The sequence below is a fragment of the Mustela erminea genome, chromosome 7 (assembly GCF_009829155.1).
Source record: "Mustela erminea isolate mMusErm1 chromosome 7, mMusErm1.Pri, whole genome shotgun sequence".
NCBI classification, from domain to species: Eukaryota; Metazoa; Chordata; class Mammalia; order Carnivora; family Mustelidae; genus Mustela; species Mustela erminea.
The window spans coordinates 25,144,673-25,168,411 of NC_045620.1; the positions used below are offsets into that span (position 1 = coordinate 25,144,673).

General features: G+C 51.0%; 1 protein-coding gene across 1 annotated transcript in view; it reads right to left on the reverse strand.

Moving 5' to 3' along the window:
• Window positions 1-19,425, reverse strand: part of BPIFB4 (BPI fold containing family B member 4) — a 28,695-nt gene extending 9,270 nt beyond the window's left edge. The window contains exons 1-13 of the mRNA XM_032353740.1: window positions 19,393-19,425; window positions 17,816-17,939; window positions 16,731-16,793; window positions 15,425-15,944; window positions 14,397-14,501; window positions 13,501-13,644; window positions 10,726-10,789; window positions 10,214-10,274; window positions 9,022-9,113; window positions 7,206-7,409; window positions 5,666-5,719; window positions 2,754-2,924; window positions 467-534 (exon numbers count right to left, since the gene is read on the reverse strand). Coding sequence (XP_032209631.1) covers window positions 467-534; window positions 2,754-2,924; window positions 5,666-5,719; window positions 7,206-7,409; window positions 9,022-9,113; window positions 10,214-10,274; window positions 10,726-10,789; window positions 13,501-13,644; window positions 14,397-14,501; window positions 15,425-15,944; window positions 16,731-16,793; window positions 17,816-17,921 — 1,652 coding nt within the window. The 5' untranslated portion in view covers window positions 17,922-17,939; window positions 19,393-19,425. The remainder of the gene's footprint in view (window positions 1-466; window positions 535-2,753; window positions 2,925-5,665; window positions 5,720-7,205; window positions 7,410-9,021; window positions 9,114-10,213; window positions 10,275-10,725; window positions 10,790-13,500; window positions 13,645-14,396; window positions 14,502-15,424; window positions 15,945-16,730; window positions 16,794-17,815; window positions 17,940-19,392) is intronic.
• Window positions 19,426-23,739: the final 4,314 nt, after the last annotated feature.

A 23,739-nucleotide genomic window follows, 5' to 3' on the forward strand; every position in this document is an offset into this window, starting at 1 on the left:
GCCCAGAGCCCTTCTCTGTACCCACGGTGAGACCCCGAGTCAGTAAACCGTCCTCTCTAAGCCTAGTTGTCTGTCTTCTCTTTAAAATGGGAGAATAGGAGCCTCGACTCTACAAGGCCATTGCAAGGCTAAACAAGGTCATGCATATTAATACCTCGTGCAAAGCCTGGAACATCATCCTCACGCCCATCACTGTTATTATTATTGACATTGTAGTTGTTGTTGGCCGTGGGTCCTCTCTATGAAGCTCACGGCATCACCTGCCCTGCCCAGCTCGCACCAGTGGCCTTGGCAGTCATAGCCCAGTTTCAACCCTGCAGCCTCTGGGATGGACCCAGCCCTGACAGCCATGCCGAGGGGACCTCCAATGTCCTCCCAGGGGTCCCTTCAGGAGCTGGCTCCAGGCAGGGCAGCACCAAAGAGGCCTTTCTGAGCAGCAGGAGCCCGAGTCCACAAACCCTCTTACTTGTCCAGCTTGGTGTCAATCATGAGCTTATCTCCCTCCACGGAAAACATGGCCAAGAGTTCTGTGTCCTGGAAGAAAGGGGGTGACAATGAGGCGCTGCTGGCAGCGGGGGCTGTGTGTGCGGGGTGACCACTAGGTGCTGCATTACACAAGGTATCTCTCCCCCAAGGTCTTGGTCAAACCTCCCTTTACTAGCCAAGACCCCAGTTACGCTCCCTGTAGGATGGATATCCCCACTCTGGAGGGAAGGGGTTGGGAATAATAAATTGTCTACGTTCACCAACAAGTGTGCTGCTTGCAAGTAAGTCAGTAGGGCCGAGTGAACGTTGGGCAGAAAGACCAGACTCGCAGGGAGCAGCGATCCCTTGGCTGGTGGGGATGTCTGAGCTGTCTCAGGGTTGGGGGACTGTAGCCTATGAACCCTGCTCCAGATGAGCCACTGTAGGGGATTGGGCATCATCAATGTCAAGCACAAGGGCCCCACCCCCATTCCCAGCAGAGGGCATGAAAGGTCCAGACTCAACCCCTCTCTGGCAGAGTCTGGGTCATAGGAATGTTCCTCCTTACTTCCCTGCTTCCCCCACCAAATAATAAAATAAAATAAATTGGTCTTGTGGGAAAAAGGAAGCTCTAACACACCCCGGTAACACTATTGCTAGCAACGAGAGTAACAAAAATTAGGATGATGGAGGACTGGATGCTCTGGGTGTGTATGGCAGGGACCCGCATGGGCGTGCAAAATCATCCCATCCATACATGAACTGAGGCCTGAAGAATTTGATCACGTGAAAAAGAAGGCGTGAGGGTGATCCGGGCACTGGGAAAAGTATGTGCAAAAGCCCCGGGGCAAGAAAGAGGTTGGCATTAGAGGGAAGAGAGAAGGCTAGAGAGCAAGGAGGTAAGAAGACTGCAGGAGACTGGAGTGAGAAGGGGCCAGACCAGGCAGGGTTAGCAGGCTGGAAAGAAGTCATGGCTGCATCCCGGGGCTACTGGGGAGTCATGGCAGGGCTCTGAACTGGATCATATGACATTTGGGATTTGGAAATATTTCCACACAGCAGGGACTAAGCAACAAGGGGCAGCCATCTCCACTCCCTGGGTGAGAACCAGCCCTTTTAATCTGGCATCTGTTGATGCCCAGAAATGACCCTCAGCACGCCCTGGCTTGGCATACTCTTGCTGAAAATGCCCATTTCCTGGATTAGAGGTGGCCCATTCGGTCTTGAGCCCTGGTAGATAAGCCTGAGAAGACACAGAAAATGGGACAGAAGCCTAAGTGTCTGAATCTTAAGCTTTAGCCATCAAGGGGGAAGTGGTACTTAACACAGCACATTGCTTCAACAAATATTTACTGAGCACCTTCTATGTGCGGGACCCTGTGCGAGGCTCTGAGGATCCTGTAGTGAAGAAGACAATGCACATCTCTGCCCAGCAGTAAACTAACAAACACATTATATGGTGTCAGGTTAAGTCCATGAACCACATAAAACAAGGAAGGCAGAGAGAGAGAGAGGGAAGCCAGGGGTGGGGACATTTTAGACAATGGGGAAGACCTTGTCTTGGGAAGACCTCTCTGGGAAGGTGACATTTGAGTAGAGACCTAAAGGAAGTGAGGAAGTGAGTCATGCAAACACCTGGGGCAAGAGCATTGCAAGCAGCAGATAAAACAGCATATGCAAAGGCCCTGGGGTGGAACTCTACCTGGCATGTTGGTGAAAGAGGGAAAGAGGGAGGAGCTGAAGGGTAACCAGGGGATGATCTAGAAGAACTCTGTGGGTCATTGTTAGGGGATGGGCTTTTGTTTCAGGATTGAAAGGAAAAGTTTTGCCAAAAGGAGCCATATGGTTTAAGAGGATTCCCCTCTATGAGATAACTGGAAATTACTGTATTTGTATGTGGGTCCCAGGGACATGAGAACCAGCACCATCTGCCTTGGTTCCTCTTTCTTCATCATCTAGTAGAAAGCGTAACCCAGAGTAGGTGCTCAACACAAATTGCTGAATGCATGAATTGCCACCTGGGAAGGAACACTTACAGTTTTCCAGGTACCACTCTGAGCATCTTACTAATACCTGCTGCCACCCCCACAAAGTAGAGGAGAAAATGAAGCTCCGACAGAGGGAGTGATCCAACTAAGGTTATAGCTGCAAATACTAAAGACTGGATTTGAATCAGCTCATCTGGCCCCACGTGGGGCTTGTAGTCACTGTAGTTGGTCCGTGGGGATTTGAAGGGGTCTAGGGACTTCAGAAGACCATGGTGTCCCCACCGCATCACCGATACTTACCACATCGATGAGGCAGATAGTGGTCTCGACATCATTGGGCTGGGAGACCATGACCTCAGAGGTGGCGAACACCTTCACCAGTGCCTCGTCCTTCTGCAATGTCACTGAAGGTGGGTTTGGCACCTGGATCCTGATGGTGAGTGGGAAGGACTCAGGGTACTGCTGGAACACCTGGGGGTGGACACCAGGCCAGAGTCAGTGGAGCCCTAGAGAGTTGTGGTTCCAGTGGACCATCAACCAACCTCTGAACATATGGCCCAGGGTCTCAGACTGGGCATCTTCCAATCCAACAGGATTGCTCAAGCCCTACAAACCACATGCGGGGGCTCTGACCTGCTGCTGGGTTTGGGGAGGGGGCTGCTCTGTCTGTGCCTTTTGCATAGGGTTAATGGGAGAATTAAAAAGTGTGTGTGTGGGGGGGTGGCAGCAAGTCTTCGAGCTCAATGCCTAATGCCCGGAAATGCTCAGAACCTGCTGTTGAGCAAGCTGGGTTCACTAGGACATTCACGATTGAATCGAGTCATTGTAACAACTCCATGGGGTATTTTTTTCTCCATGTTATAGATTTAAAAAACGAAACAAAACTGAGGCTCAAGCAAATGGTCTAAGGTCAGCAGGAGATCTGAGGCTCCAGCCAAGGTCTATGCCTCTCAGAAGTCCAGGGTCTCCCTCCCCTCTTGCTCTTCTGGATGCCCCACCTGGAATGGGAAAGCCACAGTTCAGGGTGCCTTGAAGGGAAGTCCCAGAGCAGGACACAGACTACCTGGATTGGCTGGGGTCTCTAGAGACCCATGGTGGTAGAAATCGGAGCCTGTTTGCTGCAAATGGATTCCCTAAATGCTAATTAGCTAAAAGGAGAATTCATCAAGCAATCCATTCCCATATTTGCTAAATAAATGTTTCATCAAAAAAATTATTTGAAGGGGGCTGACTGTAGCTCAGTGGGTTGGGGCCTCTGCCATTGGCTCGGGTTGTGGTCTCGGGGTCCTGGGATCAAGCCCTGCATTGGGCTCTCTGCTCAGTGGGGAGCCTGCTTCCCCCTCTCTCTCTGCCTGCCTCTCTGCCTACTTGTGATCTCTGTCTGTCAAATAAATAAGATCTCAAAAAATTTTATTTGAAAGAACACTTTTCTTTCTTCTTCTTTTTTTAAGATTTTATTTATTTATTTAACAGAGAGAGACAATGAGAGAGGGAACACAAGCAGTGGGAGAGGGAAAAGCAGGTTCCCCACTGAGGAGGGAGCCAGACATGGGACTCGATCCCAGGACTCCAGGATCATGACCTGAGCCGAAGGCAGATGCCTAACTGACTGAGCTACCCAGGTGCCTTAAAGGGAAATTCTTTTGAACAAACTGGGTTTATTGGCAAATCTAGTAAATTCAGCCAAATGACCACTTAGTGAACTCACCCTTCGGCAAACTGCTTTCAACAAATCAGGGACTTGGTGGACTGGTTTTTCCTAAAGGGATTTTCAGGATAGCTGGAGGGGCCTACCCCAACATACACAGTCTCTAACAACTAGCAATACCTTCCTTCGCAGGGATGTGGAGAGTCCCCCTCAAACTCTCCCCACAGCAGCAGGAGATCCAGGATGCTCCTCCCAGCTCTGATGAAGCCTCTGTGGTGACTCCACCCCGACCTGGGTCTCCGGGATACACTCCTCTGTGTCCAGCCTGAATCCTCCCCCTGCTGCAGACCCAGCCCTGCTACTGCTGCATTGTGTGGCTCCTCTTAGCCTTTTTTCCCTGTCCGTAAAATGGATTGCTCCTCTCTTCTGGCCCCATTAATGCGGGGGAGAGGGGTGATTAAAACCAAATAAAAGAGCGTCTTCTTAATTTTTGTTCACAAGCTGTAAGGTACAGTTAACGTAAGAAGGGACCCAGTAAATCAAAGGTCGGGTTGACTGAGGGCTCTCCCTGCCTCTCAGAGCTGCCGCTATTTACGATGTTAGATAATGGTGCTTTGCCATTCAGCTTCCAGCCACACGAGGGCGATAGTGACCATTTGTTGAGTTGAGTCTCCCTTCCTGCCTCGGAATTACAACCGGAAACAGAACAGGTAGAACAGGGAAGTGTCTAAAATGGTTGTAGGTTACAGCAATGACACTTACTACGTAAGAAGCTCTTTGCAGCAGGGGCAAAGTAACAGGCTTGGGACCCACACTGGGACAAGAACTGGGATCAGAAAGGCCTTTGTTCCCACTGTACCTAGCTACTAATCTGATAAGAGCTCACTTACCCCACCCCTTTTAAAGAAGATTTTGTTACTATAAAGAACAATAACAGTGAACATTTATCAAATGCCTACTGTGCCTATGTTCAGATCCCAGGTTCACAGCCACACAACAAAGTGGGTGTTGCTATCCCTATTTTCCAGATGAGAAAACCGAGGCCCAGTGAGAAGTCACTTGCCTATGGTAGTGTGGTTGAAACACACTGAGCTAGAATTCAAAATCATGTTTCTCTGTTCCACACATCTGACTCTTCCCATCTAAGCCATCCTCTACCTGCATGTGCTCTGTGTCAGCATCTTTATATGAATTATCACCTTTATCCCCTTACTCTCCTAGGTGAAGCTGTAGAGTGGGAGTTAGCACCCTTTTTTGACAAATGAGGAAGCTAAGGCTCAGAGATGTTAAGACTCTTACCTGAAGACACACAACAACAAAGTAGCCAGGGCAAGATTAGAGCTAGGCAGGTCAGTCTATTGAAGAGCTCAGGGTCTTTCCACCTCAACCCTCCATGCTGCCCCTGCCCATAAAAATTTGGATACCACACCTTCATCACTATACCCCTAAGGAGAGTGTCAGATCTCCCCACCCTGGTGGTGAGTGTCTCCCTTCTGATCCAGTTCCTGGGACAGTTAGAAGGAGGGTAGGGGTGAAGACCAGGGGACACATCTGCCTTACCTACCTTGGGAATCAGAGCTCCCAGTGTGGATGTGGTGAGAGGAGGAAGCTCTTCAAACTGCAGGACAAGAGAAAGGGTCATGTGAGTCTCTGAGGTTATGGGGACAGACGAAGTTGCTAACACTGATTAAACTTCCACACACCCTCAGACAACCGGTGGGGGGACACCTTCTTCTCCTCAAAGAGCCCTTCAGGGGCCCTGCCTGCCCAACAGCAACCACCATACTGATCATGGTAGCTGTTTTGTGGTTAAGTGGACAGGGCCAGCCACATAAGCTCACCGCCGACCTGACTCTTTCTCCTCTAAGTGTAATTCTTGATTAAAACAATTCAGCATCAGTGAGTCCATGTGCATAACCCAGTGTCCAGTAAAGGCATAATTCTGCCATATCTCTGAACAACCCGTACTATTATTTACTTAATGTATTCTTCCAACTGACTTGCTTTTAAAGACCTCAAACACTGGAAAGCCAGTACCATTTGACAGAAAGACATGGCAACTGGAAAAATAAATGCAATAAAAACAAAATAATGCCATTACATTCTGCTTGGATATCATTGTCTGTGGAGGGCTACAGGTGTGAGTTCTGTTCTCTCTGAGTTAAAAAGAAGACACTTAAAAGTTCAAGAGAGGGTTAACTACATACTAGCACTAAATGGAGACTTTCCTTTTGATGGAACCAAGATGGACACTAATCATATGGTGGTTTTTGTTTTTTGTTTTTTGTTTTTTGTTTTTTTTTTAGAAAGTCTTATTCTTAGTAGACAGACACAAGTTTCTGGAGTGAAATGTCATGTTTCCAAAAACTTAAATTGTTCAACAATAACTAGCTAGCTAACTAGATGATAGATTAGATAGGTGGATGAATGGAAGGATGGGTGGATGAGAAGATGGAGAGATGGAAGGATGGGTGGGTGGACAGATGACTAGAATGATAGATATATAGATAAGTCGGTGGGTAGATGGGTGAATAAGCAGATGGATGGATGGATTGGTAGACATGAAACAAATATGGCAAAATATTAACTGGTGAATCTAGGTGAAGGATGCTTGGGCATTAATGGTGTTATTTTGTAACTTTTCTGAAGGTTTGAAATTTTCACGAGAAAAGGTTTGGAAAGAAAATTATTCTGGATCATACCTTATTCTTATGTATCCCTTAGTTTTTTATTATCAATATTTACCAAGTGAAAGGGCTCTAAGCATTTATATTGCGACACATATATGGGAATATATTATAAGCCTTTAAAGAAGGATTGCATAAAATTAAGTAGAACTGACTAGGAGCAACTTTCTCATCATATGACTTGATGTTATTTCATTCCATGACTGTGAATTGCCTAAAATCATCCCAGGCACCATGCTTTGGTAAACACTAATGTAATCAGTACATGTCTGTGAGTGGGAAATGAGTGGGGGTTGGACTATCTACTACAGTTCTTGCTTTAAAGCAATTTCCCCGAGGTTGTGGGGACTAGACAGGATCAGAGGGGAGCTCTTTGCTGCCCAGCCCAGGCCACCTCTCCATGGGGCCGTGACTCACCATGCCATTGGTGATGTCGATATCCAGTGCTCCCTGCTTCTGCAGGAGCGCCAACACTGAGCCCAGGAAGTTGGCAGAAATGGCCAATTGTGAGTTGGTGTTTTCACCCATGGGGGGCAAGTCTGGCATCCTTTGTCTGGGAGACACGGCTGGCCGCCCCAGTGGATAGTCAACGAGCTCTCCTCCAGCCTCCCCAACCAGAGTCTGGGGAAGCAGAGAGAAAAGGGGTCACAGGGAGGGGTAAGGGGAGATGAGTGGAGGAGGAGGCTGAGATTGGGGTGAAGTTCTGAATCTGCCGCCAAGCAACCTTCCTTGATTAGACCCACTGGGTCTGGGTTACCTTTTCTTTCATGGCCCCAGCTCTTCTTCATTTGTGATGGAATGGAACTTCTTAAGAGTTCTCACTTTATGACCAGTTCTAGCCCTCTTTTGCTTTCAATACACGTATGACATAGATTCTTCCCCTTTCAGTCTTGCCAAAACGAGTTAGCATGTTATGGATCTGCCAAATGCTGTGGCGTATCTACTCTCTAGAGACCAGACATGTCTCCATGGTTTACAAATGTGCATGGTCTGCCCTTGGGGACTTCTCCACCTCCTGGAGAGTCACTCTGTCCCTACTGCCCCAGCCAGGCCCTGCCACCCACCATCTCATGACTCCCACCACATCACCTTCCCCCACACTGTTCCAAACCTCCCCTGCACTCTTCTCTTATAATGGCCAACTTATCTGGCAGGTCTTAGTTTAAGTGTCACTTCCTCCAAGAAGCGCTCCATGACCTCCCTGGTTACATCGTTTCTCCTTGCTTTAGGCTCTGATATCGTGGGACCCTCATTCACAGTACTCATGAGCCTTAGTTGTGTATTCTTCTGAGTGACTCTTGGATGGCCTATCCCCTCCAATGGACTATAAGCTCCATGAGGACAGAGAACTCACCTTGTTCAACCATGCACCTCCATCCCTGGCCCAGAGTCTGGCAAACAGCAGGTAACCAACAAATACCTCCTGAATGGCTATTGTTTACGAATAGACGAGGTGTGCCTGTGTATGTGTGCATAAGCAGGCTGTGTCTGGGGCTGCGTGGGTGTTCACCTGCAGCTCTGTCTCTAATGGAGCAAAGTGGGGGGATGCACCCATGTTGGAACAGCCCAGGAGAAGCACGCATGCGTGTGCCCCATGCAGTCAGGGTCCAGATGCCGCTGTGGGCTAGAACCAGCTCATACTGGCTCATAGCACTCTTGTGATATTCTGTACTTGTCTTCCCAGCTCTTTAGTGATATCAAGTTGGTAGCTTGAAATGGGCCACAGAGGCAGTATTTAGACCATGGAAATCCGCAAATACTACAAATCAGGACTTTTTTTTTTTTTTTTAAACATCATAAAGAGCTGGCTGTTAGCGCTCATCAACCCCCTACTGGCCAGATTCATTCCTCCAGCAGACCCAAGCTTGTAGCAGCAGAAGGTGGACTGCCTGGGTTTGGATCCAAGGCTCACATTTACTCGCTGTGTGACCGTGGGCAAGTGGCTTGATATCTGTGCCTCAGTTTCCTCACTAAGGGTTCATCTTATTATGTCGTATGGTTGTGAAGATAGCCTGTGTTCATCGACATAGGACACTTGGAATGTGCCTGAAAAGTAGTAAGCCCTTGGTAAGTGTTGGTTGTGATTATGTTTCTGATGTGGCTCCTAGAAGGTCCTCAAGTCATCAGAAGAGGGTCCTGTTCAAACGTTGTTTCCCAGACATTGAGTAGAAGCCCATGGGTCTGGCAATCACCCCCTGCCCGCCTCCCCCGGCCCCCAAGCCCCGGCACTCACATTGAGGTCCAGCTCCAGGAATTCCCCAGTCACAAGCGGAAGGCTGGAGAAGGTATACTGGACACTTCCCAATATCCCCAGAGGAACCAGAGCTGCCAGCAAAGGTAGGGGTCACGGGAAGTCCCCTTGACCCTCCGAGATGCCTTCCCTCCTGTTCCCCAAAGCAGGCAAAGCGTCAAGGCTCCAGATCCAGACAGCATGAAAAGACCAAGAGCTCTGGTTTCAAATTCCAGCTCTGCCTCTTCCTTGCTGTGTGACCTCTGGCAAGACACTGCACCTCTCGGAACTTGTTTCCTCCTCTGTAAAATGGGCTTAACAGAACCCCTTGGACTATCCTGGGGGGTCCATGAGATTCTGGATATTGATAAACTTTGTAAACTGTGAAGTACTGTGACCAGGGAGGAAGTTTTAAGGTTCCACAATGTGGTGCTGAGTTGAAGCTGGGATGTCCCTGACTGCTTGTATCCAACAGCCCCATCATCTGGGCTCTTCCTCCCTTGTTCCTGGCTACAAAGGAAGAGAATTTTATCTGTCTGGGTAAGTCATCCTCAAACTGCCTGGGGTCCCGAGAGATGTGACAGCTACCCCACAGGGGTGCGCTTTATGGCCGTTAGGACCTATAGGCCCTCATAAGTCAGGAGCCTCTGTGATGTTGTGGTCTATATGAAAGGAGATCCCTGGAACAAGCTGTGCATGAACTGCACAACTATATGGGGCAGGTTTGCCTTCAGGAATGTTCACTAAGAAATCTTGGATCATGGGGTGGTGTTGGAGCCTGGTTCTGAGGACCCGGACAGTCGCCACCATGTCTCCTGCTCTTCATTCTCTAGTCCCTCCCCAGGCTGAAGCCAGCCCCCCATTGCAGAGATGAGGAAACTGGAAAGTCTTTCCAAGTCCACACTGTTTTCAGGGCAGAGTCAGGACTCAAACCCAGCACTACCCCCACCCCCCCCCACCCCATCACAGTCTAGAGCCTGAGACTCCAGGCCAGGTGGGAAGCTCCTCCCTCCAGGGGCATGCCTGGCCAGGTAACCTCTCTCTAATGGCACCAGCCACACCACACTATGAGGGCCTCAGCAGGTGTGTCCCCACCACACTGGACCCCCCTCCTAGACACACTATGTCCCCATGGCTGGGCCCAGATCAGGGCTGGCAGATGTTGGCTGAATGAAGCAAAGCAGGAAGGACTTACAGTCCACGAGACCCAGCTGGTCGTTGACAAGACCCAGAGCCACGTCCACGATGGGGCAGAGCTGTAGGGGGAGAGGGTATGAGGCTCCAGGGCTGGGGAGGGGAAGGGTGCCCGGATACTGACAATAGCCAGCATTTCCTGCCTGCTCGCTCTGTGCCTGGCACGGTCCACCCCACAGCCCTATGGGGAAGGCTCTCTCATAATCCCCATTTTATAGCTACGAAAACCAAGACTCAGAGAGGGGAGAGGATCATCATGCAGCTTGGAAGGACCCGAGCTGGGATTCAAACCAGAACAGGGTGACCAATATGCTCCACTTCCTTATGCTTTCACTAATCTGTCCATCCATGGTCCTCCGGGTCCTCCCCAGACCCCAAGAATATATCCCAGCCCTCTGGCTCCCACCATCCCTTTGGGTCACCTGTATGCCCACAGGGATGGAGCCGGCCTGTGGTCCCTCAGTCTGGGGAAAGTCTGTGCTTCCAGCCTCCCGATCCAGGGTGGGTTCTTACCAGGTCAGGGAGGACGTTGGCCAGGACTCTGTTCACTAAGTTGTCCACGAGGTTGGGGAGAAGCCTGAGGAGAGAGGAGTGGAGGGGAGGAGGGAGCTCACCAAGCTTGCCCACACTCAGGCTCCCTAGCCAGGCCCTGACCACCAAGAACTGGAAAATTGTTCAGGAAGTTAGAAGGACAGTGGCTGGGCCTGACTGGACAGGCGATCCCGGCAATCACTTGGCTTTTCATTCAATTCATTCACTCGTCTGCCTGTCTGCCCATCTGTTCATTCATCCATCCATCCATTCATCCATCCATCCATCTATCCATACATTCAACCAACAAACAAATGCTCCTTGAACTCTGCAATGGGCCAGGCCCCCTTCATGAGTGCAAAAGTCATTCCTTCCTGCTCATCTGGCCCTCTAGTGAGCTGCTTGGTGCAGCTTTGTGCAGTCTTCCCAAAGCCAAATGAACATATCACTTGATCCAAGCACCTAGCACAGTTTCTGGGGCATAGTAGATGCTCAGTTAATGTTTGTGGAAGGCAGGGGAGGAGAAACACTGGCCAGTAAAACATGATCTTGTGGTCCACAAGCAGAAATGAGTTGTTGATGTTGAAATGCCTGGGACATATGATCAGTCCTACAAAGAAACAGGTCCAGAGAAGGGGTCCAGAGTGAGTTCTAAGTCCACTACCAACTGTAAACTAACTGTTCTAACCAGTTAGTTAAGTGTGTGTGTGGGGGGGGGAATCACAGTGTTGATGTAAGGACAAAACACACAGATGGACAGATAGACAGACAGACTTGTAAAGCAAGCGTGTTCTGAGGCTTTGCAGTGTGATGGGAAGGTGAGTGGAAACATGGCTTTCTTATCACAAAGAGTAACAAACAAACAGTTCGTCCCCTTAAAATCTAGCCATCTCTGCCCCCAGCAACCACTACCTGCCTGTGTCTGCCCACATCATAGCTGACCATCCAGCACTTGCCGGTTAGACAGAGCCAAGAACTTCTTGAGATCGTGTCCTAATTAGAATGTTTCACGATGCATTTTGACCTCCTTTTTAAGGGGATGAGTACCTCAGGGGGCTTTGTCTTGGTTCCAGTTCTCCTTGGAGGATAAAGCCCTTGAGAACTCACCTGCCTGTTTACCCACACATCGGTGCGTGTGTGTGCCCGCATGTGTGGGTGAGGGAGCCTCGGGATTTCATCTGTGTACACTCAGGGCACAGACTGTTTTCTTTTTCTGGGAAATTTTCTGGCAGACACATTGGCCCGTGTTTAAAATGTGTGTAAATGGTTATTCATTGTAACCTGTTTGTCAAAGCAGAAGTTCAGACAAATTATCATGTCCCCACACCAGGCGACTAGACAAACACATGGTGGTTCGTCCAGACAATGGAATACTACACGGCCGTTAAAACAAGGACGAGACTCTCAATGTTCAAACACAGAAAAATCTCCGAACAGAGTAAAAGAAAAAGACAAAGTGCAAAATGGGGTGTGTAAGGTGTACTTATTTGTGTTCAAAGGAGGGTTGGGAATGAGAATTTAAGTTCATGTTTGCTTCATTGATAGAAAGGAATTGGAAGGAGAAGCAGGAGAGAAGCACAGTGAGCTTGCTGGGGAGGGGCAGATGGGAGTCCAGGTGGGAAAGGAGCTCTTCAGTCTGTGCATTTTTAGTTATGTATATACATATATATTTTTAAAGATTAATTTATCTATTGGAGAGAGAGAGAGCAGGAGAGGGGCAAAGGGAGAGAGAGAGAGAATCTCAAGCAGACTCCTTGCTTGTAGAGCCCAGTGCGGGGCTTTATCTCATGACCCTGCGATCATGACCTGAGCCAAAATGAGGAGTCAGACACTCAGCCAACTGAGCCACTCAGGCATCCCTATATATTTTTTTTTAATATTTTGAGCCATGTGTTACCAAACATATTTCCTAGTGAAAATGTGAATGTAAAAATCTGTGAGGTTTCTAGGTGTTTCTCTCTGCCTCCTCTCCTCACCAAAATATCAGGGGCCAGTTTTCTATGTCCTTAACTACCCTAGAGCAGACACAAAGACTCAGAGGAGCTCATGTCAATCAGAAATTCTTGAGTCCAAATGGCACAATGAGTTTTTCTACTCCCCAAATCTAGGTAGGATGAGCACAGGAGTGATAGGGAGAAAAGATTGATAACACAGGAGGGGAAGGAGTAGGGGGTGGAGGCCTCAAAGAGAGAAGCCAAAGAAGCATCTCCCATGATGAGGACCAGGCAGTGAAAAGAAAGGACTCAGCTCTGAGCTGCCCTGATGTGCCCTCATCCAAGACCATCACTTGGGGGCAGTGTACCCCTCAATACACAGACACTTGAAACCTCTCCAAACAGAGTATGGGGACTTGGCCATTTTGTGGGGAGAGCATAACAGAAAAAACTCAACCCCTAACCAACACTGCCTTGGACAGAACCAGCTGGGAAATTTCCCCATGAGTAGGGGCTCCAAGGGACACAAAACTCCCACTAGACATATATTTAGAAAACCCTTAAAACGTACCAGATTCTGTACTAAGTGTTTTGAACTCATTATCTTAATTTCAAAGGGAAAAAAATCACCTCCATCCCATAGACAAAGAAACTGGAGCACAGAGAGGGCAACAGAGTTGCTCAAAGTCACACAGCAAGGAATAGTGTAGCTGAAGTTTGAACTCCAGGCTGCTTCTAGAGCCTTTACCCGGAGCCATATGTTTTGTCAAAGACAGATCACTCCACCATCTCCCAAGGCACTCCACTGCCCACTGGTACTCACCCCCGAAGCAGCTTGACTTTGATACCCCCCAACAGGGTGTCACATCGCTCAATAACTAGCCTAGGGTAGCCCGTGCGGTCCATGGTCAGCCGGACCTTGGCAGTGATGTTCACTTCCACAGCGATGTCCAGGAAGCCAATGAGACTAGAGGAGATCATGGGGCCGGTGAGATAGTGAGTCAACCTCGACTGCCAGGCAGCTCAGCTTCATACAGTTCTACATAGAACCTTGCACCTTGGCCTTGAGCCTTGCTCTCCCCGCCTCTTGCTTTTGGGCATCTATTAAGCCCCTTACTCATCTCGAGGGGTCCCAAACCAGAAGGCTTCCCTGCTCCCTCTACATCTCTGCACAAATCTATCTCCCCCTTAGTCCATGAGATCGGTCAATAAATGAGCTCTATACATAAAATCTGGTTTCCAAGGTGACTACCCATTGACCTAGCAATACAGACATGACCTCATCCCACAGGGAGAATTCAGCGCAAAAGTCCACTGTCTGAGGTCCTTGGATAAGCACCTACTTTGTGGCAGGCCCTCTGCAGGGAGGCTTTTGCTTGCCTTCCCTCACCTGTGGCCACAGCCACCTGGAAAAGGAGATGTCATTACGCCCATTGTAGGTGAAGACACAAAGGCTCAGTGACATGACGGGGCTGACCTGAGGTCACACAGCTTTAAAGAGAGTCAGGATTCAAACTCAGGATGTCACACCTTCCTTCACTGCTGACAGGGACCACAGGATGACCTCAGCTCAAAAGTATAAGTCATGCACTGGTAACGCATTAGGTCTTACTATTCCCCACATTGTGGACAAAGAGGCTGAGGGCCAGAGAAGGGAAATGAGCTGCCCAAGCCAGGACACAGGGTGACGGGGACCCCTCTGGGGCTGAGGGTACACACCTTTTCCCGTTGATGGCCACACGGGTGTACAGGCTCAGGTAGACACCCACACCGGGCAGGAGCCGCACGGATACCCGGGGGAGGGTCAACTCCACGATGCGCAGCCTGCATAGGACAGGGTGGTAAGATGGGGGTCATCCGCTCCCCGCCTGCCACCCTCCACTAGGAGTCTCACACCACCCCCTTCTCTGTGCTGCATTCATCCCTCCTGCCTCTAAAGAGACCTGAAGAAATGAAAGGGGAAGAATGCATGGCCCATAGCCCTACTGCTTGGAGACGCACTGTTTACATTTCCTTTGGATTTTTTTTTTTTTTTTTCGTAATGATGCCATTCCCTCTGCTTGTCCCTGCCCCTTCTTTGCCTGGTTCCTTCCTACATATTCTCAGATTACAGCTTAAGACCCTCTCCCTCCAGGAAGCCTTCCCTGACCTCCCCCATTACACATCTTCATTTCCCCATAAACTGCTTACCATTGCTATAACTGTATGATTATTTTCAGGGGTTTTTATGAAAGCCCATATGCCCCATCAGCCTGTAAGCTCCATGAGGACAAGAGACACGTTTTTGGCTGACCATGTGACTGTGTGCTCAGTGCCAATACAGCGGCCTGCACATAGGAGGAGCACTAAGTATTTGATGAATTAGATAGTGAATGTGAGGAGGAGACTGAGCACAGTTGAAATTCCTATATATGTGTAATTTTAAATCCTTGGGTGTTTTCCACTTGAACTGTGACTAGGACCAGTCTCCAGATGAGGAAATCAAGACTCAGAGTGATGTAAAGTGTGGCCCAGAGTCACACACATATACAAAAATGTGAGTTGAGACTCAAATTCAAGACTGCTTAAGGACAAGACCCCAAGCCATACAACTGGGGACTCCCAAGACCTCCAGTCCTGAGGCCAAGCCTCGAAGTGCATGGGGCTCTGAAGACTGTCACCCCTCCAACTCCAGTCCCTTGGGGGTCATCAACCAATTTGTAGGTTCATCATCTGACTTTGATACGAAAAGCCCAGCCCCTCCTTACCCGGTGATGCCCTGTACAGTGCTGATGATGCCGCCCTCGCCGAGCACGCCCAGGACTCCGCCTCCTCCGAGAAGCCCTCCATCACCAAGGAGACCACCTCCACCGAGCAGGCCACCTTGGCCCGCCAGGATGCCTTCACTTGCCAGCATGCCTCCAGTGCCCAGCAAACCACCTGGGCCCAGCGCCCCGGTGGCTACACCGGGTGGGATCTCTCCAGGCCGCAGCTCTCTCCGGTGAAGCCTGCCCACGGCTGGTGCACCTTCGGCTGACCTGTACCGCCCATGGCCCCTGTTGTAGCCATATGCATTCTCGGCATGGCGGTAGTTGCTGCTTCGGAGGTCCCTGTTGTTTCCATCTGAATCAAAGATCTCACCGTATCTGTATTTGCCCCCCAGCTGAGCGGTGTTGTCATTGGTCTTGATGTGACCATACTTGTAATTACCGCCAAGCTGGTTGCCATTTGTATATTTTGGGGGGTGCTCTCGGACATGGAAATCGTTGTAGGGAACGCCACCGACACCTCGGGAGAATTCAACGCGTCTGTAGTCATTGTAATGGTGTCGGCCACCACCCAAAAGACCACCACCACTGCCACCCAAGAGACCACCACCACTGCTGCCACCACCACCCAATAAACCTCCCCCGCCTCCACCCAACAGGTTGTCTTCACCCCCTCCACCCCTACCACCAAGCAGGCCCCCCAGAAGACCACCACCCTTACCACCACCACCACCAGCCAGCAGCGACCCACCCTTGTGTCCTCCGCCACCCAATAGCTCCTCATCCCTGCTGCCTCCGCCACCCAGCAGCCCCCCACCACTACCACCCAGGAGTCCCCGACCACCGCTGCCTCCGCCACCCAGCAGCCCCCCACCGCTACCTCCCAGGAGTCCCCGACCACCGCTGCCTCCACCACCTAGCAGCCCCCCACCACTACCTCCCAGGAGCCCCCGACCACTGCTGCCTCCACCACCTAGCAGCCCCCCACCACTACCACCCAGAAGCCCCCCACTACTGCTGCCTCCACCACCCCACAAATCCTCATCCCTGCTGCCTCCACCACCCAGCAGCCCCCCACCACTACCACCCAGAAGCCCCCCACCACTACCACCCAGAAGCCCCCCACCGCTGCTGCCTCCACCACCTAATAAGCCTCCCCCAACTCCACCCAGCAGGTCACCACCACCCCCTCCACCCCCACCACCAAGCAGGCCCCCCAGAAGACCACCGCCCCCACCACCTCCACCTCCACTTCCACCAAGCAGACCCCCCAGGAGCGGTCCGCCACCATCACCACCGGCTTTACCCATGGGCACCTCTCTCAGGGCTGAGCGGAGAGCATCACTCTGCTGTAGGGTGCCCGAAATGGCTGCCGGGAAGCAAAGGTACCAGTCAGGGCTTTCTCCCACAGCTCCTGGGTGCCGCCCCTGGAACTGCTCACCTCGTTGGGCCCTACTTTTCCTTGTGGCAAAACGTCAGGGTTAAATGGGAAAATGCCTCCAGACCAATCCAGCCCTGACGTCCCGCATTCTCACTAGCTGCTGACCTTGACCTGCTCTCACTTGAACTAGATTCACACCATTCACCAAACCTGGAAAGATTTTCTTCTTCATCCCCTGTTCCGAGTGCTCCAGACTTTAGAGCTTATAAACCTGCTCAGACAGGAATCAGGGCAGGGAGTGTCTTTGTTTGCCAGATGACAAAAATGAGGTCCCAAGAATTAAAGGCAGGACTGGTAACAGCTCCTGCATTTGAGGGCCTCCTATGCACCAGGAACCATGCTAAGTTTTCAAGAGGCTTTCTCATTCGTCCTCGTATCTGTCCTCTGTGATTCGGCCAAATTCACATAGATTTTGCAGATAAGGAAACTGAGGCTCGGAGAATGCAAGTAGTGGACTTAAGGCCTCATTGTCCGTATTTGAGCCCCAGGAAGGCCGATTCCAGGACTTCAGGCTCTTAGTTAGCGGCCTCTGCTGCCTCAGCTCTAAAGTCCTCAACACGCTATCATGCACACAGTGAGTGCTCAGGAAATGGTACCCAAAAGCAAAAGGCGCGATGGGGTGCCTGGGTGGCTCAGTGGGTTAAGCCTCTGCCTTCGGCTCAGGTCATGATCCCAGGGTCCTGGAATTGAGCCCCGCAATAGGCTCTCTGCTCAGCAGGAAGGCTGCTTCCTCCTCTCTCTCTGCCTGCTTCTCTGCCTACTTGTGATCTCTGTCTGTCAAATAAATAAATAAAATCTTAAAAAAAAAAAAGGCAAAAGGTGCAATAATTCGCCCATCCACCTGACGCAGAACCTGCCAATGATGAAGGGTGTCCCAGGGCACCTCAGAGGCGGCTGTACAGCCCCACCCACCCCGTGTCATCCCTCACCCCCTGCAGTCCTGGACTCACCATTGCTCAGCACATCTTTGGTGACCCTGAGGACAGTGTTTGTCTCTTGGCGGATGCCACAGACAGCTGCCACGGACAGAGCAGCCACGCACCAGGCCGTCCACATGCTGGTGCGGCTTCTCTGCTGAGGAGACAGTGCATGGGATGGCTGTGGCCCGGAGTCACCACCCTGGCCAGCAGGTGGAGCTAGGCAGCCCCTCCCTAGGGTCCTACTAGCACCCTGAGGCCCAGAGACTGAGGGAGAGGGGATGTACCGAGGTCACACATGGGGCAGGTCCAGAATTCCCAAGACCATCTTCTAAGTTTTTCAAAATGAAATGAGTCTGGAGATATTAAGCAGACTCATGAACCAAACTGTCCTAGAGCCATGGACGTCTGATTATCCCTCAAGATGAAATTTCCAAATGGAGTATCAGGAAGGGGGGTCATATTGATTCCAACCAAAGTAGCAGACTAATAGCAGACAGGCTCTAGAGGAAATCTCTTCAGTATCTACCCCTCTGTTCACCCACCAAGCCATCCATCCATCCATCCATCCATCCATCCATCCATCTTTCTATCAGTTCATCCACCTATTAACACATTAATCTAACCATCCTTTCAGTGCACCCAGCCAGCCAGAAAACATTTCTGCCTCTTTGGAGGAGACAGTCCTACACCATATAGTTAAGATTAAGGACTCTGGATCAGAGCTGTCTGGGTTTTAATCCTTAGACAAGAGACTTTCCTTTTCTGAACCTCTGCCTCCTAATTACTGACACATTGTTTCTGGTATGAGGTAGACATTCAATAAACAGCAGCTGTTGCTGATGTCTTGGTACTCTTATTACAGAGCCCTAAAGAGTGGGTGTGGCTTGTTATGGGATTGGAGAGGAGGAAAGCATGCGTTTTGGGATGAGCTGCTTAGCCTCTAAGAGACTTAATGTTGCTGCCACCATGCCCTCACCCACTTCTCTCACTCTTAATTCAGTCTACCCAGTCGTCAGCTTTAGAGGATCATTGACTCCCCTCTGGGCCAAATTGTAAAATCACTAGCTTCAGCCCCCTCCACTTACATAACCTCTTCCCTTCTCCCGGCCTCCACTTCTCTTAAAGGTCACAAAGCCCCCATGTTTCTTCCCCACTCCCATCTACTTGCAGAATATTGGAAGCACTCACTTATACTAGAATATGAAGGACTAATAGATGCAAAAAATTTTTTGTCCTGGCTTCTTCACTTCATCTTTACCTACTACCTAGAAAGTTCTGTGTACAAAGAGGGATCACCATCTCCAGTTAGAAAGATGGGCACCAATGGAGGGATTTCTGGCAAGCAGCTGAGGAGTCTCAGAGAAGTAGCAAAGGTGCCGGGTACCCCAAATCCCTGGAAATGTAAGTGCAGCTCTGCTAACCCATGGTCACTGGTGTGGTTCAGGCCCTTTTGTTGATCCCTGAGAGGCTCTCCTGTCTGTGTCTATGTTATAGGCAAGACAACAGAGGCTCAGAGAGGGGTCACCCTCACAGGTCTCCTGTCTGAGACTCTTCTCCTCAGCCTCCCCCCGACCCAGATACTGAATGGGGAAGGGACTCCTCCTTACCCCTGAAATGTCCCTGAAGTTCCGGTTTGAGAGGTCCTGTCCACCCAGCCCTCTGCTTTTGGCTGAGTCTAGTTACAGGCCAAGCTTATATAGCAGCTGGGTCGGAGCCCAGACCTAGAGAGGGAAACACCATGTAATTACGAGAGATTGGAATCCAGATGTGCTCTGCAAATCGGGCATTGAGCCCCAAAACCACAAAGGTTTGCGGTTTGCGGCTAATTCTGAGAGCTATGTTCAGCCCCGGATGGTGTCACAAGAGCTGGGGTTTATCAGCCTCTGTGCACATTACTGGGTTCTCTGTAGAGGCAGGCCCCAGATGGGAGAACTAGAAACACCTAAGATGCATCTGGTTTCAGCTGTGAGTCAGGCCCTGGCCTGGGCAGCCAGGAAGAGCCCCGGGACTGGACTCAAGGACTGGACTCAGCCTCAGGCTGACTCAGGTTCAAACTCAGGTTCAACCCCCAACTCACTGCATGACCTTGGGCCAGCCGTTCCCCTTCTCTGGGTCTCTCATCATTTCCATCTGTTAGATGGGTATAATGCCTGCCTCCCGGGACAGATTGGAAGATTCAGGGAGATGCATATAGGTCTGACTCTTCAAACTTGGGGCTGGTGTGAAGAGAACAAGTAGATGGACTTCTTTTTTTCTGTAGAAGATTTTCTCCCAGTCCTTTATTCTGAAATGTTCACACACACAGCGAAGTTGAAGTAATCGTACCCTGAAGACCCACACACTTGTCACCTTCCGCCCCCCCGCCCCCGCCCAGCTACTCCGGCCGTTAACGCTGCTCCTCTTACTCCATCTCCTATCCACCCATGTATCTGACAATCCTTCTTTTTAAAAAATGTATTTCAAAGTAAACTGCAGGGAACAGTACATTTCCTTCTAAACGCCTCAATACGCATGTCATCGTGACTCTTTTCTGTGGATGCAAAGTATAAACAGTGAAATGCATGAAGTGTTTATTTGTTGAAGTTTGACAATTCAGTACAATCATGTAGCCCACACCCATCTCCGTATAGAACATTTCCATCACCTCAGAATGTTGCCTCCTGCCCCTTCCCAGTCAGTGCCTCAGAGGCAGCCACTTCCCCTCCAAGACCTGCCGGGACAGAGCCCGGGGTCCCTTCCTTGGCATCCAAGGGGCATCCACTTCCCATACTCCATCCCGCTCTTCTCCGTACAGTGTGCTGCCCATTCCACTCCACCCCCCACCCCATTCCCTGTCTCTGGGTCTTTGCACGTGCAATATTTGCCACAGGATTCCCTTCTCCAGACTCCGTTGGTGATCATTGTACAGAAATGTCAGCTGCTCTGGAGAACCTTCTGTGACAACCCCAACCCTGATCCTTCCCCTGGGCCACCCCAGGCCCTCTACAGCCCATAAGAGATGGTGTTGCTCTGGACAAACCAGACCTGTCCCCAAAAACCCAGCGAGCACGGACATAGCTGCCAGAGTGAGCGCTCACTCTCCGCTGGGCTTGGAGTTCTCGGACCCCCATCAGGGTCCTGCCTCCATGTTTCATTGATACCACCTCCTCCCTGACCCCACTAGGTTCTCCTGGGAACTCCTTGGGGGGGTTGGCTGTGGGGGGCACTTCTTTCTCCCCATCAAGGCCTGGTCTCAAATCGGGCTGAGAAGAAATGTGTTTCCCTGAATTCTGCAAGGAGATGGCTTCCTCCTCCCTTCCTGGGGGCAGCAGAGGCATCAAGTCCCGCCAAGCTCACTGTCGTCACTGGCCCCTGGGTCTGCCCCACTCTGGGACTCCGTTTCCCCATCTGCAGTGGGTGCATCAGTGAACAGACTTTGGAGCTGGATGCTGGATTTGAGTTCTGCCGCCATGTCTCTCTAAGCCTCTGATTCTTCGGTTTTGAGATGGTGACCAGGATGGGTCTGCCTCAAGAGTGTTGTGAGGATGGAGGGACTTAATCACACGTGGCCTTGAGAACAGGGCTAGACACACAGCGGGTGCTTAGTAGGTGGCCTTCTTGTCCTCATCATCCGGGTCCCTGCTGGTTCCACATGGCGGCAAATCTGAGCGAGCCGTGAATGTTGTGGGGGGAGTGGGCTTTAGCCCCAGCCCTGGGCTCCCTGATCACTTGTGGGGGCTGGAAGGGCTCTAGGGCAGGGGCCCTGAGAACCACGCATACCTGCACTCCTCCGATGTCCCATTTGCTCTCTCCACCCCACACAAGCTCCGCTCCAGGCCCTCAGTCTGGCATAACTTCCCTGCCCTAGCTGGGTTTGGAAGGTTACACAGGAGATGCCTAGAATGTGCCTAGAGCCTCGTGGGGGCTCAGCAAACAGCAGCCCCCTTGTTGGTTCCCCATTGTCTGGCATTTAGTGTGATATAAATGCTTCTTAAACAAATATTTTACCTTTAAAAATGGAAATACAATGCAAGAAGGCAGTGGTGCTCTGTGGCCTCCCCCCTGCCCCCACAGGGAACAGTGCGCACTGGAAACCAGAGGGCAGCACACACGGGAAGATGGTTGGCTAGCGCCTGTCACCTGAGGCTCCGTGCCCTTCCCAGTCCTGCGACCCGCCAGACCCCGGTGGCCATGAGGCTGGCCTGTCCCCTGGAGCCCCAAGAGGATTAGCACAACTCTGGCGCCAGGGAGCTCACCTGGGATTAGTGTCCAAAAGGCACCTTTGTCTGGGGCTGAAGCAACCAGGCCCTGGGAGGTGACCAACTCACCCAGAGGTGACTCAGTTGTGCAGGGGGCCACGTGGGGGGCTCAGGCAAGGGGCTGAGGGATCAGGAAACAGAACCAGTCCCATTACTTGCCCTTCCTTCCGCCGGGTCTCATGAGCTGTCAGTTATGAGGGCTGCAAAGGGGCTGCCCATCGAGGGGCTCTCTCCATATCTGATTTCATCCCCCTACTCGAAGTGCAAAGGTTCAGAGCTTGAGGTCTGGAGTCAGGGAGCCGGGATCAAATCCTGACCTTGTCTCTTCCTAAGCTGTGTTGAGCCGGGGGCCAGTCACTTAACCTCTCTGTGTCTCAGGGTCCTCAACTATGGATTGAGGGTAAACACAGTTCCTAGAAAGCAGGGTTGGTTCAAGTAGTCAAAAACACAACATACCTAAAGCCCTTGGAACAGGAAACATAATAAATACAGCAAATACTTTATAGCATGACAGGGGAAACACCCAGGTGTTAGAAAAACCGTCAGAAGGATCTGGTTCAAATTCTGGCTCTATCACTCCGGGGCTGGACAGTTCTACTTCTCAGAGGCTCCATTTCCTCCTCTGTAAAACAGAGCCATCACATCCACTGATTCTGGTCGCTGTGAAAATTCACTAAGGTAAGGGGTGTTAGGCAGGAAATGCCTAACACCCCTGATAAACAGTAAGTGCTCAGTGGAGATCAGCTGATAAACAGTAGGTGCTCAGTGGAGATCAGCTGCTCTCAGCTACTCTACGAAGCCACAGGGCTCACTGTGGTGCAGCAGGTACCGTCCCTAATTTGGCAGCACTCTTGGTCGAGGGGGAAAATGGGATCAAGGAGTGACAACCCAGTGTGGCGGGGACAGTAATGGACCCTGCCTATAGCACGGTGAGGCTGAAGACTGTAGGAGCCCTGCATGTGGAGGGCCGGCAAGAGTCTGCCAGGCATACCTGGGTGAGGGGTGCTGCTCCAGGAATAGGGGGAGCCCCACGTGAGGGCCTGGCCACACAGCAGGCAGGCCTACCGCATGCCAGACACGCTTCTCTATACTTGAGGATGATTTTCTCATTTAATCCTCCAACGACCTATGAGGGAGTCCTAGAGTGTTCCCATTTCATAGATGAGGAGCTCGAGGCCCAGGGACCACTCTGCTCCTTCTTCATGCTCTCAGAGGAATTGGCGGAGGCCACGTCATGGGCAGCCTTGACCGCCGAGCTGGGATTTTGGATGATTTCCTGCTGGCCATGAGAATCCCGACAATGGAGTGCTGCCCACGGTGGTGAGATGGTCAGAAGTGGTCAAGGAAGGGCTGGAGGAGGATGGGCGGCGGGAGGGAGCGGACGAAGCGCGCTGGGAAGGCAGAGCCACGTAGCAGTAACAGGAGCTCACCGTTCGGAGCGCTGGGTACCCGCAAAACCTCACTACTATCATCCGCAAGTTACCAAGGAAGAGATCGAGAGTCAGAGGGATTGAATGACTTGCCCAAAGCCACGTGGCTCGTGGGCACTTGGGATGGGGTTTGAACACAGACAGCTAACCTGGGCCACTCACTGAATCAATGCCCTGTTCTGGGTGGGAGTCAAGAGACAAAGGAAGTAAGAAAAGAGGCAAAGATAAACCCCAACATGTCAGTTAGCCCCAGGCTTGGCATACATGCCAATGGGGGCCGGTGACT